Source organism: Molossus molossus, unplaced genomic scaffold (assembly GCF_014108415.1).
Source record: "Molossus molossus isolate mMolMol1 unplaced genomic scaffold, mMolMol1.p scaffold_m16_p_7, whole genome shotgun sequence".
Classification (NCBI taxonomy): Eukaryota; Metazoa; Chordata; class Mammalia; order Chiroptera; family Molossidae; genus Molossus; species Molossus molossus.
The window spans coordinates 77,194,873-77,212,570 of NW_023425401.1; the positions used below are offsets into that span (position 1 = coordinate 77,194,873).

Consider the following 17,698-nt stretch of genomic DNA (forward strand, 5'->3'; position numbering starts at 1 on the left):
ATAGTCTAAATTATTTGAATGTATAATTATTTGTGAGTTATTGATCAGATTTCCAGATTGGACATATTCCATTTACTAAAAATGTTAACATTAACTGTGTAAAAAGTATTAAAAAACAATGTTTGGGCTCCAAACTAAAAATGTGTTACAGAAATTTCTATTGAAGTTTATTTATTTTTATGCAGGAACTAACATTGGATATACAAGTCAAGAAATCCTTATTTGATGCATTTCTTCCTCTACTAACTCCTATATTTGGTGCATATATATTTACAAGGGTTGTATTATCTTGTTGGGTTGATCCCTGTAACATTATATAGTGACCTTCTTTGCCTGTCATTCATTTCTTACATAATTGACTAAAAAAGGACAAAACTATAAAAGCTACATTACCTGTAATTTCTTTTTTCATTGATAGACTTCTTAAACAGGAAGTATTTGTAAGGCCCATATTAACTGATGAAATGCTCTGCTCACCACTATACATATCCAAAATATCTCCAGATAACTTTAGAGAAAAGAGAAAGAAAAGGTTAATTAAACCTTTTATGGATATTGGTATACGTAGTTGTATATTTTAAATTTGACACTTTAAAAATAATTTTTAATATATATTTTAATTTTAAATAAGAGTGAGTATACATTGACTTTTAAATTCAATATAGGGTACTGTGAAAATGCTGAATAAAGTTATTTGTAGTTAAGCAAAACAATAAATAAATTAGTTCATTCATGAAGAAAAATTTTGATTAATATCTACAAAGTTATATAAGTTTGATCTCGCACATTACCTGGTTCTAAATGAATAACTTAAAAAATATATATGCTAGCAAATCTGGAAAGTTAGTTGCATATCATATATTAGTTATAATGGTTGAACATTTTAGAAGCCTTCTTAATGCCATAAGTGCTACCAGCAACTCACAATCAAGAAGTGTTTTACGCTGTTAATTGAATAAGAAATTTTTCTTCCGTGAAAGGCAAATTTTTCCTCACTGTACACTTAATGTACCAGATTATTATAAATGTTCCAGGTGGTAACAGAAAATAGTCTAATACTATTTTTTGCTTCTGGTAGATACAGTATTCATCTAATTATAACAACACCATGGTTTTCAAGGGCTTTTGGGAACAATTTTTCAGAAAACTAAGATGTTTTATACATGACTCAAAATTGTAGCAAAATAAACAAAAGGTAAAAAGACTTAAAAGTAAGTAGTAAAACCATAAAAAATTGTAGATGAAAATATAGGCAGTGAAATCTCAGACAATTCATGTAGCAGAATTTTTACCAATACATCATCTGGGGCAAGAGATAGGAAAGAAAAAATAAACAAATGGGAATACATCAAACTAAAAAACTTCCACAGAACAAAAGAACCATCTTCAAAATGCAAAGGGAACCATGATATGGGAGAATATATTTATCAAATATACACCTGATAAGGGGTTAATCTCCAAATATATATATATAAAAATCTCATCCAACTCAACAAGAGAAATACAACTTAAAAATGTGCAAAGGGATATATAAAGTATTCATATAACTCAACAAAATGAAGACAAACAATCCAAGTAAAAAGTAGGCAGAGGAGCAGAATAGACTCTTCAAATGGACATACGAGTGGTCAGGAGAGATAAGAAAATAAATGCTCAACGTTACTAATCATCAGAGACGCAAACTAAAATGACTATGAGGTGTATCTCACACTTGCCAGAATGGATACCATCAACAAATCCGCAAACAAAAAGGGCTGGCAGAATGTGAAAAAAAAAAAGATTCTCTAGTATACTGCTGGTGGGAAGGCAGACTGGTGTAGCCACTATGGAAAACAATACAGTGATACCTCGGTTCTCGAACATAATTCGTTCCAGGAGGACGGTCGAGAACCAAATTGTTCGAGAACCGAAGCAATGAAACTCAATAGGAAATAATGGAAACTGGATTAATTCGTTCCAAGCCCCAGAAAATGCCTATTTACTGGCCTAATTTGTATATAATATGTAGAAAAACATAAGTCTCAACAAGAAATAAAAGTGTACAGTATGTCTAAGGGTTAAATTCAGTGTAAAGCGCGACTCTCTCCACAAAGCGTGACTCTCTCCACAAAGCGTGACTCTCTCTCTGCACTCACACTGATGACGCAAGCAAGGCGCGCTGGGCCGAATGAACGCCATTCGGCTCAACTCGGCTCATCTCGGAAGTTCGAGTTCCAAATATTTGTTCGGATTCCAAGACAAAAGTTTCTCGAATCTCCTGGTCGAATACCGATTTGGTCGAAATCCGAGGCATTCGAGAACCGAGGTATCACTGTAGTATTTACTCAAAAAATTAAAAATTCAACTGCCATTTGACTCAGTGATCCCTCCTCTTGGGATATATCCTAAGAAGCCTGAAACACCAATCAGAAAAATATATGCACCACTATGTTCATAGCAGTGCTATTTACAATAGCTAAAATCTGGAAGCAGCCCAAGTATCCATCAGTAGATGTGTGGATACAGAAATTGTGGTATATTTACGTAATGAAGTACTATGTATCTGTAAATTAATTAATGTTTGCATATGTGAGAAATAAAGATCTTCTATTCTTTGATATAGCATAGATGAACCTGGAGAGTATTATGCTGGGTGAAATAAACCAGTCAGAGAAAGACAAGTACCACGTGATTCTCACTTATATATGGAATCTAATGAACAAAATAGGACCATGGACCTGAAAGCATAGAAAAGACTGACAAATCTCCGAGGGAAAGTGTGAGGGAATGCAGGAAGAGATACGCCAAAGAATTTACATGCATATGTGCATAAAAGATGGACACAGACAATTGACAGGAGAAGACCTGTGGTGGGGTGGAAGATAGGTGGAGGGGCAAAAAGGGAGAAATGAGGATGTTTGCAATAATCTCAATAATACGAATTTTAATAAATAGGATAAGAGATCTTTCTTTCTTACAGCTGCATAGTACTCCATTGTGTATATGTACCACTGCTTTTTTATCCATTCATCTACTGATGGACACTTAGGCTTTTTCCAGATCTTAGCTATTATAAATAGTGCTGCTATGAACATGGGGTACATATATTCTTTGTAATTGTTGTTTCATACTGCTTAAGGTATATTTTTAGAAGTGGGATCACTGGGTCAAATGGAAGTTCAATTTTTAATATTTTGAGGTAACACCATATTGCTTTCCATAGTGGCTGCACCAGAGTGCATTCCCACCTGAGACAACATGGAAGGACCTGGAAAATATTATCCTAAGTAAAATAAGCCAAGCAGAAAAAGACAAATACCACATGATCTCACTTATATACACAATATAATGAGCATAACAGTCTGAGGAATACGGTAGACCCAGAAACATGGAAGTAGGGCACTGATTGACTTCCCTCAGAAGAGAGTGTTGGGTGTGGGAAGAGATAAACCACAGAACTTCTATGCATGTATGCATAACCAATGGACATGGACAAAAAAGCCGAGGACGGGGCAGGGGGGGAAGGGGAGGAAGGTGTCAATGGGGTAAAAAAGGAGAAACATCTGTAACAAACAAAAAATAAATAAAAAAAATAAAAAATTTTAATAAATAAATAAAATGTGCTTACTGATTTGACTTCCCAAAAATTAATTTAAATAAGTAGTAACTTTTTTCTTTCTTAAAGGACCAGAAAAAATACAAATAATCAAACAAAGCTATAATTAGATTATTATGGAGACTAAATTCTTATTCCAACTTTTTGTAAAACTCTAATTCGAACTTAGTGAATTTTTTTTTTTTATCCTCACCTGAGGATATTTTTCCATTCCAGTTTTTGTTCAGATAGAGTGGGAGAAAGAGAGAGGAAGAGAGAGAGAGAAACATCAACATGAAAGGGACTCATCGAGTGGCTGCATCCCGCATGACCCAACCAGGGCCAGGGACAAACTACAACCGAGGTACGTGCCCTTAGCAGGAACCGAACCCGGGTCTCTCTGGACTGCAGGCTGACACTCTAACCACTGAGCCAAACTGGCCAGGGCTTAGTGATTTTTTTTTATACTTCTAAAATCAGACAGGAAAGAAATACGAAGATCAAAATTAATTTCTGAATAATAATCTATTACTCTGTATACATGTGTATATATATGTATATATATAATGAAATATTGTATATTTCTCAAAAAAAAACTTTAAAAGTACAGTGGAAGTTGGGCTAATCTGTAACTGCATGTGCATATCAATAAAGACATTATAGAATGTATATGGTACTCTGATGCATATTTTCAAATATTAGGTTTTTTAAAAATTATTTACTCTATTAGGACTCTTCATCTTTTTTGTTTGTTTATCCTCATCCAAGGACATTTTTGCATTTATCTTGAGATAGAGCAGAAGGGAGAGAAGGAGGAAAAGAGAGAAACATTAATGTGAGAGAGAGACATCAAGTGGTCGCCACCCACATGACCCCAACCAGGGCCGGGGACAAACTGCAACAGAGGTACATGCCCTTAATGGGAACTGAACCCTGCCCTCTCTGTTCCGCGGACCCATGCTCCAACTGCTGAGCCAAACCAGCCTGGTCTCTTCACCTTTTTTTTTTTTTTTTTTAACATAAAGTTATTATTCTCCATGGTATAATTCACTTGGATAATAAGGGTTAAGTGTTTATTTATAAATGAGTTGTCAAATTGCTTGATATTTATGAGGAAATATTTATTATTCCGGTAAAAAAAACAGATAACCCTTTTAATAAAGCAAAACCTTTGACATGACAATAGAAAAACATATTAAAGAACAAACTCACAAAGTTTAAAGACATATAAATAATTTGTTATAAAATATTTTCAACAAGGTAAAACATTCTCCTCAAGATAATATTTCTAACTAGTAAAAAACATAAACTCACCATCTAAAAAGTTACTTTGAGATGAGAAGTAGTTGACAATGGTTCCTGTTGTCTAAATTTCTCTACCTAGATTTTGTTCACATTTTCACTCCTGATATCATACAAATTGAATAAGGTGGAGTCTGACCTTCCCACATATACCTCCCTTTAACGTTAGCCAATATTCCATGAAGAAAATGAGCTCACACATCAAAATATCAAAACATTTGAGGAAAATGTCCGTATCAAAAGTAAAACAAAATTCTGTGTTAGAAATATCATTAAAACAAATTAAGATTACATGAAACCAAGTACATAAACTATCCATGTACAATCTTAAAGAAATAAAGGAATATATATGTAATAAATAATAATAGTAAACAAAGACAATTAAACATAAAAATGACCCAAATGATCAAGCAGAAATAAGAGGTGTGAAAATACACTTAAAGAAAGAAATCTGTAAAATAAATAAAAATAGCATAATAGATACTCTGTGAATAGAATAAAGAAATTAGCAAATTATAAAACCAAATTAATTTCTCAGGAAGATGAAGAAAAGGATCAAGAACTAGAAGATATGAAAGAAAATAAAATCAGTACAGAAGCTAGAATTATTAGCACTAAAATACAGATATTAGCAGTATCAGAGGAGGAAAAAAAAAATGAAAAAAAATATATTTTAAGAAACAATGTAGATACATTTCCGAGAATTAACAATAAATAAAAAACTAAAGTAATTTATTTTTAAATTTTCTATTCTTTTATTTTGATATAAAAATCAAATAGCTTAATAAAAATCTACGCCCAGACACACTATATATAATTTAGGAATAAATAGTGATAAAGAGAAAAACCTAAAAGTCTAAATAGCAAAAGAGAAAATTATGTCCAAAGTAACAAGAATTTGATTAACATAAGATTTTTCAAAAGAAAAATTACATAAAAGAAGAAAGTGAATCAGTATTTTTTAAAAGTTGAAATAACTTAAAACACAGTTTTATATCCAGCCCAAATATCAGTCATATATTAGATCATAATTAAAAATATTCTTAGAGGCATAACATTTTTAAGAATCTTTACTTCAAAATAATATTGAAACAGTTCTGGGTGAAGTATTTAAATAGAAGGATATAGTTAAAAGATATGTTTTAAAAATATGAAATCAAATGACCAAAAATCTTGATAAAGTTGTTGTGATCTAAAAAAGATGAGAAGAACCAATGCCAAAAATAAAGTGAAATATGTAACCATATTAATCAGTCTAGTCAATATTGCTGGAGTATTAAGGAACTTAAACAATGTGAAAATGGTCTTAAATTGTACAAAAAAAAAACCAAAAAACATTCAAATATGGAATACAAATAATAAAGATGAAACAGGTAAAAAATATATCTATAATAATAATAAATATAAACAAGTCATACACCTTAGCTAAGATGTTGACAGTCCTGGTGAGAACACAGTATTTAGATATATGTAGTTTGCATAAGACAGACCTATATAGTAACAGGACACATACAGGTAAAGTTAAAGGATGGAAAAAAATATATACAGCAAATGATAATCATAGTAAAACCAATGTAGCTATTCATATTAGAGAAAAATTGATTTTAAAATTAGAAACACTATTAGGGATAGGAAGAATCACTATATAATAATAAAGAATTCAAGTGCAGCCCAGGTGGTATGGCTCAGTGGATAGAGTATTATCCCATGGACTGAGAGGTCCTGGTTTGACTCTTAGGGCACACGCCTGAGTTGCTGGCTTGATCCCCAATAGGAGGTATGCAGGAGGCAGCTGATTGATGTTTCTCTCTCACATTGATGTTTCTATCTCTCTCTCCCTTCATCTCTCTCTAAAAAATTATTTAAAAACATATTTAAAAAATAATAATTTAGTTGTACAAAAAGGCATAGCAATTAAGGCCTGCATGCACTTAATAAAATAACCTCAAAATATATAAAAAATGTGTTTCAACTATAAGGGGAAATTAATAAATCTACAAATGTAGTATTAATGATTTCAACATTTCTCATTTTTGAGAAGTCAAGCAGACTGAAATAATCAGTAATGCAGTAATGTTACATAAGATTTAAACAATAGAACTCAAAGTTTGGCCTAATATACAAGTTTATAGATCTACATCCTAAAAATAAAAAATACACAATTTTCTTGGGTACCCATGAAACATATACAAGTATTGATTATCAACTTAGCCAAAAGAAATCTTCAAGCCATTTTTATAATCTCTAATTTTCAAAGTATTTGGAAATTTTTAAACTAAAAAATAAATACAAATGTTATATTTAAATATAAGTAAATGTTGGAATTTAGAAATAAATAAAAAATACTACTTAAAACATGCATAACGAAACTTCTGGATGTGGCAAAAAATACTTTAAAGAAAATTTATATGCTTTAAAATATGAGAAAATATATACAATTTTTATATTTCATAAATTAAGTATCCTTCTCAAGATGCTAAAAAAATAAATAAAGAAGTCCAAATAAACTAGAACAGATAATAAAATAGGAGCATAAATCACTGGGGAAAAACAAGCAATATGAGTAAATCCACAAGGCAAAATTGTTGTTATTTAGTTTTGTTATTTAATTAATTAATAAGATTGATATGCATCTGGAAAGACTAATTTTAAAATAAGAGAAAACAAATAAATAATATTTTAATTACAAGGAGGATATAACAAGAGTAAAAGTTGAGATTTAAAAGATGTTTTTTCTCCTAAGATCAGGAACAAGAATGCCTGCTTTCACTTCCTTCTACTCAACATAGACAATCAGGCAAGAAAAAGGAGCAAAAGGTTTCCAAATTTGAAAAGAATAAATATAATTATCTTTGTTCATAGATGACATAATCTTATATTTAGAAAACTCTATGATTATACACAGGGTTTATATATCAAGATGACATGCACACACACAAAGACACACATGTGCATGCACACACACACACACAGAGCTATTACAGCTAATAAATGAACTCTTCAAAGTTGCAGGATACAAAACCAACATGCAGTAGTCAGTTACATATTTATATACTAACAATGAACAATTTGAAAATGAAATTAAGAAAACAATTCCATTTAAAATAACATCAAAAAAATAAAATACTTAGTAATAAATTTTCCCAAGAAGACAAAAGACTTATACATTAAAAATTTAAAATATTGTAGAAAAAGAATTAAAGAAGACATACATAATTGGAAAGATATCCCATATTAAATGATGAGAAGACTTAATTTTATTAAGATGACAAAAGTACTGCCCTGGCCAGTGGGGCTCAGTTGGTTTGGCATTGTCCCATGAACTGAAAGTTTTCAGGTTTGATTCCTGGTCAGGGCACATGCCCAGGTTATGTTTTGATACCTGGTAGGGAGCAAGGAGGCAGCTGATTGATGTTCCACTCTCAGATTGATGTTTGTCTCTCTCTCCCTCTCCTTTCCTCACTCTCCAAAACCAATTGAAAAAAACTTTAAAAAACAATGATGACATTAGTACCTAAAGTGACATACAGCTTCAATTCTTAGCACTGGTGTTTATAAAAATAGAAAATTTTTTACTAATACTAAAATCCATGTGGAATCTCAAGGGTCTTCAAATAGCAAAACAATTTGGAAAAAAAAAAGTTGGAGGCTTTGTACTTCCAAATTTTAAAACTTAAAACAAAGTGAGTGTAATCAAAACAGTGTGGCATAAAGACAGACATATAGATCAAAATAGTTGAATAGAGAGAGTAGAAATCAATCTGTGAATATACAAAGGTATAAATGGTCTTTATAGAACATTCAATGGGAAAATGACAATCTTTTCAAAAAATTGTGTTGGGAAAACTGGATATTTACATGCAAAGGGACAAAGTTAGACCCTAATCTTACACAATATAGAAAAAATAACTCAAAAATAGGCCAAAGACCTAAAATAAGAGCTAAATCAATGAAACTCCTAAATAATCATAGTGGAAAATCTTTATAATATGGATTTGGTAATCATTATTTTATATGCTACCAAAATAACAGGAAACCAAAAAAATATATAAAATTGACATCAAAAGTTAAAAGTTTAAACATTAAAAAACACTACCAAAAGTAAAAAAGACAACCTATAGAATGGGAGAAAGTTTTTGCAAATCATACCTCTAAGAGATCAATATCCAAACTATATTATAAAAAACTCTTACAACAACAACCCAATCTAATACACGAAAACAAAAACAACCAGTCAGAAATGAAGACTATTATATCTGACATCAGTGGAAAGAATTGAAAGTAGCCTGAAGTAGAGGATTGAATCAGTAATTTGAAATACAATGTAGAAAAAACACTCAATCAGAGCAAAAAAAAAGAGAAAAAAATCATTTAAAAAACAAACAAGATAACCTGGTCAATGTGGGTGGGTAGTTGACCCATGCACCAAGAGCTTGTCAGTTTGATTCCCGGTCAGGGCACATGCCCAGGTTGTGGGCCTAATCCCCAGTGTTGGACATGCAGGAGGAGGCCAGTCAATGTTCTCTCTCATTGCTGTTTCTATTTCTCTCTCCCTCTTTCTTCCTCTCTCTCTAAAGTGAATCATATATATATATATATATATATATATATATATATATATATATTAGTTTAAGAAAACTTTGGAACAATATGAAGTGTTACAATATCTGTATCATGAGAGTGCCAGAAGGTGAAAACAGTGAACAAGAAATAGAAAACCTGTTTTGGGGAAAAGAAAATGACAGAAAATATCCCTAAATTGGTGAAGCAAAAAGTCCCAAAAGTTCAGGAAGAACAGAGAGTCACAATCAAGATGAACACAAAGAGGCCCACCCCAAGACACATCATAATTATAATGGCAAAAGTTAAAGACAAGGAGAGAATCTTAAAGGCAGCAAGAGGAAGATAGTCACTTAACTATAAGTGAGTTCCCATAGGCTGTCAGCTGATTTTTCAACAAAAACAATTCAAGCCAGAAGGAATTGGCATGAAGTCTACATAGTAATGAAAAGCAAGGAAGTGAAACCAAGACTACTCTATCCAGCAAGTATATCATTTAAAATTGACAGTGAAATAAAAGTTCATCCTGACAACTAAAGGCTAAAGGAGATCATTACCAGAAAACCAGCATTGAAAGAAATGTGAAAGATACTGCTTTATGAAGAAGAAGAAATATAGAGAGATGAACACAGCTATTAAGGAAAAAAATAGCAATAAATAAGTACCTATAAACAATAATTGTAAATGTATATAGAGTGAATGCTCCAATCAAAACACATAGGGTAGCTAAATGGATAAGAAAACATATATATATATATATATATATATATATATATATATACTGTCTATAAGAGACCCACTTCAGAAGGAAAGATTCACACAGACTGAAAGTGAAGGGAAAGAAAAAAATGTCCCATGCAAATGGAAATGAATAAACAAAAAGTCTGAGGTAGCAATATTCATAACTGACAAAATAGACCTTAAAACAAAGACCATAACAAAAGAAAAGGAATACTAAAGGGATCTATCCAATAAAAGGACATAACCTTTGTAAATATATATGCACCAAATATAAGAGTATCTAAATAAATAAAATAAAAAACTCTTGGTAGACTTCAAAGGAGAGATCAGCAACAATAGTGTCACAGTAGGGGATTTTAGCACCACATTATCATCACTGGATAGATCTTCCAGACAAAAAAATTGAGAAGAAAACATTGACCTTATATGACACACTTGGGTCAGATGGATTTAATTTATGTTTACATAACATAGCATTTCACCCAAAAGCAGCAAAATATATATTCTCCTCAAATGCATATGAAACATCTAAAAGATAGACCATATGTAGGACACAAACTTAGGTGTAACAAATTCAAGTATATTGAAATCATACCAATAATTTATTCATATATGAAAAATCTAGAGCCAACATCATGCTCAGTGGGCAAAGGTAAAATTGTTTTCCTTAAGACCAGGATCAAGACCAGTGACGTCTGCTTTCAACACTCTTATTCAATATAGTGCTAGAAGTCCTTACAACAGCAACACGACAAGAAGAAAAAATAAAAACATAAAAATTAGAAAGGCATAAGAAAACTGTCATTTTTCACATATGACATAGAAAACATTAAAGACTCTACCATAAACTACTAGATCTAATAAATAAAATTGGCAAAGTAACATAATACAAAATTAATATACAGAAACTGGTGGCATTTTTATACACCAATAATAAACTCTCAGAAAGAGATACTAAGAAAAGAATTCCATTTACACTACAACAACAAATAATAAAGTACCTAGAAATAAACTTGACCAAGGAGGTAAAAGACCTGTACTCAGAAAACTATAGGACATTGAAGAAAGAAACTGATGAATATGCAAACAAGTGAAACCATATACCATATTCATGGATTAAAAGAATTAACTTTATTAAAATGCCCACATTAATCAAAGTAATCTATAGATTCAACATAATTCCTATTAAAACACAAATGGCATATTTCACAGATCTAGATAAAAATATTCCAAAAATGTAAATGGAACAAAAAAGGCCCCCAATAACACCAGCAATTCTGAGAAAAAAGAACAAAGTTGAAGATACCACAATACTAGACATCAAACTATACTACAAAGCAACTATAATGAAAACAGCCTGGTACTTGGCGCACGAACTGGCACATAGCTCAATGGAGCAGAATGAAGAGCCCAGAAATCAACCAATGCCTTTATGGTTAATTAATAGTTGACAAAGAAGGCAAGAGCATATAAGAGCATACAATGGAATATAAACAGTATCTTCAGTAAATGGTGTTGAAAAATTGTATCCCATCAATAAATCAACAAACAAGTACTGGTAAGGATGTGGAGAAAAGGGAACCCTAATGTACTGTTGGTGGGAATGTAGACTGGTGCAGCCACAGTTGAAGTTTCCTCAAAAACTTAAAAACTAAACTGACTTTTCTTAACATATTTTTTTATTAATCCTCACCTGAGAATATTTTTCCATTTATTTTTCAGATATAGTGGAAGGAAAGGAGAGAGAGAAAAAAAAACATAAATGTGAGAGAGACACATCAATTGAGTACATGCCCTTGACTGGGAATCAAACTGGAGACTCTTTAGTTCCCAGGCTAACACTCTAACCTCTGAGCCAAATCAGCCAGGACTGGAACTGACTTTTGAACCAGAAATCCCACTTGTGAGTATATATCCTAAGAATCCCAAAACACCAATCAGAAAGAATATATGCACCCCTATGCTCAGGGTAGCCTTATTTACAATAGACAACATCTAGAAACAATACAAGTGCCCATCAGTAGATGAGTGAATAAAAAAACTGTGGCACATTTACACAATGGAATACTACACAGCAATACATAAGAAGGAACCGTTATCCATTGCATAAGCATGAATGGATCTGGAGAGTATTATACTAAGTGAAATAAACTAGTCAGAGAAAGACTAATACCATATGATCTCACTAATATGTGGAATGTAATGAAGAATATAAATTGACAAACAAAATAGAACTGGAGGCATGGATACATGGAACAGAATGACAAATGTCAGAGGGGAGTATGGTTGGGGGAGCAGATAAAGGAAAGTGAAAGGATTAGCTCAAGAGCATATATGTATAGCCCATGGACAAAGACAATAGTTTGGTGAGGGCCAAGGGAGGGGGGCAAGGACTGGATGGGGGAAGGAGAGGGGGAAATAATGGGGGAAATATGCATTAGTGTCAATAATAAAAATTTTAAACTAAAAAATACTGTCATCTTAAAAAAATGAGATACCACTTCACACTCATTAAGATAACTTGTCAAAAGAAAAGTAAATAATAAGTGCTGGTGAGGATGTGGAGAAATTGGAACCCTGGTTCATTGCCAATGGGAGAGTAAATGAAGTAGCCATTGTGGAAAAGGGTGTGAATTTTCTCAAAAAGTTCAGCATACATAGATTTACCATATGACCAGTAATTTCATTTCTAAGAATATAGCAAAAAGATTTAAAAGCAGAGACCTAAATAGTTATTTACTCACAAAGGTTTATACCAATGCTGTCCACAGTAGCCAAAAGGTGGAAGAAACCTAAATGTCTATTAATAGTTGAATGGATAAATAAAATATGTATATACATTATAATGGAATATTATAAATCCTTCAAAATAAATGAAATCCTGATACATGCTACGACATGAATGAATCTTGTAAACATTATGCTAAATAAAATAGGCCAGACAGAATAAAAGCAAATATTATATGATTCTACTCATAAGAGCTAACAAATTAGGCAAATTCATACAAACAGAAAGTAGAAAAGAAATTACTAAGGGCTGAGGAGAAGAAGGAAATGGGTATCTATTGTTTAATGGATGTATAGTTTCTGTTTGAAATGATAAAACAACTCTGGAAATAGTGTTGGTGGTTAAACAACATCGTAAATTTACTTAATGCCACTGAAATGCACAGTTAATTTAAAAAAATTTTTTTTATCCTCACCCGATAACATTTTCCATTTTTTGTTCAGATAGAGTGGGAGGGAGAGAGAGGAAGAGAGAGAAAGAAACATCAATCTGAAAGGGACACATTGAGTGGTTGCCACCCACACAACCCAACCAGAGCCGGGACAAACAGCAACCGAGGTACGCACCCCCAGTGGGAACCAAACTCCGGTCTCTCTGGACCACAGGCCTACGCTCTAACCACTGAGCAAAACCGGCCAGGGCTGAAATGCACACTTTAAAATGTACATAATGCTAAACTTGATGTACGTTTTACCACAATTAAAAAGATGATAAGAGGTATTAGCCACAATAATTTGCTAATGCTTGTGAATGCTTAGACAAAAATATATAAATTTTTTGAAAAATAGTATTTAGTAAAACTGACAGAAGTAATTAATAGCTTGAACAGTCTTTTGATTACTGAAGATATCAAAATAAACTTCAAATATATTGCACACAAATATTTGACACAATAGTTTTATGGGGAAAAGTACTACATTTTCAAGAAAAACATTATCCCAATATTGCACAAACATTTCCAGACAATAGATACAAGAGAGACTATGTCCCAATTCAATGAGATTTAAATCATACAAAAACATTATACAAAAAAAAAAAATTATAGGCCCTTTTCACTCATGACTATAAATCTTAAGCAAAATTTTATTAGCAATATGAATCCAAGAAAATTTAATGGAATATCATGCTATAATCAAGTTGAGTTTCCCATAAATAAACTTTATGATGTTAAAAGAGAAAAGATATCTATGATCATCTCAACAGATTCAGAAAAAAAAAAAAAATCTGATAAGATTCAACCCCATTTATGATGAAATTCTTAATTTTTGAGAAGATAACTTTCCAAAATCCTAAAAAAATGTAACTTTGCCTGTGTTTAAAATCAGTGCTTCCATATAAGAGAATAAAATTTAGTCCAAAAGTATCATAGAAACATCTAAATAAACTATGAAACTATTCATATATCTGTTTACTTTTATTAGGTCAATCATGCTAAAGCACAACATAAGTAATCTTACCTAAATTCCACGTTTTTTCTGACTGTTTTGCCCTTTACCTCTCTATATACTATGTTTGCTCTATGACAGAGTTATGACATTTTTTTTCTTTTAAATAATTTAACACTTTAAATTTTCTTCTCTATTTTGGATCTCAAGATGCTAACAGCCCTAAGCCTAAATTATGTTCCTTCATCTAGTATCCCTCCATTCCTCCAACTGCCTGTCCCTCTCAGACCAACTCATGTATAAAGTATACAACTTCCTCTGATTTCTTCTAGCTTAAGGTCTAAAGTATAAAATATTTCCCTTTTAACTCATATATAAAGCTCAAACTGTTTTTATCTAGCTTTCAAAATCTTATTAAATGGTTCAACATTATCTAGTCAACATTATTTACCACTGTTCTCAAGTTCTGAAAGATTTCTCATCACCACTTACCCTAAGCTATGGCTTCCACCAAAAGATTTCAGACTTCAATGGGAGGGAAAGTGTTAGGGGAAAAAATGTAGCCATTAGGAATCTATAACACTATAAATAAATAAATTAATTAATTAATTAATTAAATCTTTTTGTTACATATGTTTCTCCTTTTTCCCCCATTGATACTCCTCCCAATCCTGCCCCACCTTTGCCCTTCAGCATTATTGCCTATGTCCATTGGTTACTTATATATATGCAGATAAGTTCTTTGGTTTATCTCTTCCCTCTCCCTCATCCCCCTCTTCTGAGGTTTGTCAGTCTGTACCCTACTTATATGTCTCTGGATCTATTTTGTTCATCAGTTTGTTTTCTTCATTATATTCCACAAATAAGTGAGATCATGTGATATTTGTTTTTCTCTGATTGGCTTATTTCACTTAGCATAATACTGTCCAGGTCCCTCCATGTCTTCTCAAAAGATAAGAGATCTTTTTTTTCTTACAGCTGTGTAGTATTCCATTGTGTATATGTACCACAGCTTTTATATCTACTCATCCATTGATGGACACTTGGGCTGTTTCCAGATCTTAGCAGTTGTAAACAGTCCTGCTATGAACATAGGAGTACATATATTCTTTTTGATTGGTGTTTCAGGCTCCTTAGGATATATTTCTAGAAGTGGAATCACTAGGTAAAATGGCAGTTCAATTTTTAGCTTTTTGCAGAAACACCATATTGTTGTGGGTTTTTTTTTAATCCTCACTTGTGGACATTTTTGCATTTTATTTTGAGATATAGAGTGGGAGGGAGAGAAGGAGGAAGAAAGAGAGAGAAACATGAATGGGAGAGAGACACATCGAGTGGTTGCCACCCACACGACCCCAACCGGGGCCAAGGACAAGCTGCAACTGAGATATGTGCCCTTAGTGGAAACTGAACCCAGGACTCTCTGGTTCGTAGGCCAACTCTCTAACCACTGAGCCCAACTGGCCAGGGGAACACCATATTGTTTTTCATAGTGGCTGCACCAGTCTGCATTCTCACCAGCAGAATCCCCTTTTCTTCACACCCTCACTAGAGGAAATATAATTAGAAAACTGCCTTTCAAAAAGTTTTCTAAGCATATTTTCTCTAGTTCTCATAGAAATATGCAATGTCTCAGGGACAGTCTATTGTGTTATAGACACTTTATGGCTCCTTTGCTGTGTGGCCTAAATAGAAAAACTGGGATGTCAGTTAGCTAAGAGCACGTAGGCTTGACTAAGAGTCATGTTGTAACTTCTGTGGGTGGGAAACTTGGAAGCTGCTGACTTGTCACTTCACAAAAAGTAGGTGAAAATCTCCAAGAGACATATAAAAAAATTCTCAACATCACTAATCTTTAGACAAATGCAAATTAAAACAACTATGAGGTATCACTTCACACCTGTCAGAATGGCTGTCATCAACAAATCATCAAACAACAAGTGCTGGCAAGGGTGTGGAGAAAAGGGGACTCTAGTACACTGCTGGTGGGAATGCAAACTGGTGCAGCCACTATAAAAAACACTATAGTGTTACCTCAAAAAATTAAAAATTGAACTGCCATTTGACCCAGTGATCCCACTTCTAGGAATATACTCTAAGAAACCTGAAATACCAATCAGAAAAAATATATGTACCCCTATGTTCTTAGCAGAACTATTTACAATAGCTAAAATCTGGAAACAACCCAAGTGTTCATCATACATGAGTGAATAAAAAAGCTCTGCACACAATGGAATACTATGCAGCTGTAAGGAAGAAATATCTCTTATCCTTTGAGATGATGTGGAGGGACCTGGAGAGTATTATGCTAAGCGAAACAAGACAAGCAGAAAAAGACAAATATCACATGATCTAACTTATTTGTGGAATATAATGAATTACACAAACTGATGAACAAAATTGACCCAGAAATATAGAGGTAGGGTACAGACTGACAATCCTCAGAAGAGGGGATGTTGGGGGGGGAGAGATAAACCACAGAACTTATATGCATATATGCATAACTGATGGACATAGACAACAAAGCTGTGATGGGGTGTGGGGGTGTGGGGAGGAGAGTCTCAATGAGGGAAAGAGGAGAAACACCTGTAACAAAAAAAATTATAAATATATATTTTTTAAAAAGTAGGTGAAAGTCTAATAATTATTAATAGCATATATCCTCACTTTTTAAGTTTACCATAATGGAAAGTTATTGTTTAGCCTCCCTAGATTTCATTCACACTTATTTTGGTAACAACTCTTGTTCTCCCAGTTCTCACTCAGTCTAGGTAATTTGTTGTGTGGAGCTGCTCAGTCGACAGCTCTAGGGCTGGCACTAGACCCAGAGAAGTTGGATTAGGTATAGATATGCGAAAAAAGGTTGCTTCTATAAGAGTTATCCCAGGGAATTAACTGGAACTCTGGGGGAAAAGAAGCTCTCCTTCTCTTTGGTTGCCAAGCCTAACCAAATGTATCCATTAGGATGCATTTAGTTATGTTATCAGAAAATCCTGAAACAATTAGCTTACAAAATGAAATTTAAAATCTTACATAATGTAAAATTCACAGGTAAATAATCCCCAGGGACATATAAGCAGCATTTCTGCTCATTTTTCTTCAGTTTTTTCCTCCCTTTGTTTATGTTTTTCCCTAATTTTCTTTCTGGGCAATTAATGGCTAAGTCATTATCATACAACATCATAAAGGGCTGAAAACACTTCTCTTTCTTGGGTCTCATTTGAGGACTAAGAGAACTTCCCGGAAGGCCCCAGGAATTGCCAGAATTGCAGCATAAGCCCATTCTTAAAACAATCTCTGGCAAGGAAAATGGAACCACAAGAGTTGGCTTATATTATTAATCAAAAA

The 17,698-nt window shown here is 32.8% G+C and overlaps 1 protein-coding gene across 1 annotated transcript in view; it reads right to left on the minus strand.

The window, feature by feature from the left end:
* Positions 1-17,698, minus strand: part of TFEC (transcription factor EC) — a 37,172-nt gene that overhangs the window by 16,587 nt on the left and 2,887 nt on the right. Inside the window, exon 2 of the mRNA XM_036247214.1 lies at positions 394-508. Within this exon, the coding sequence (XP_036103107.1) occupies positions 394-508 (115 nt within the window). The remainder of the gene's footprint in view (positions 1-393; positions 509-17,698) is intronic.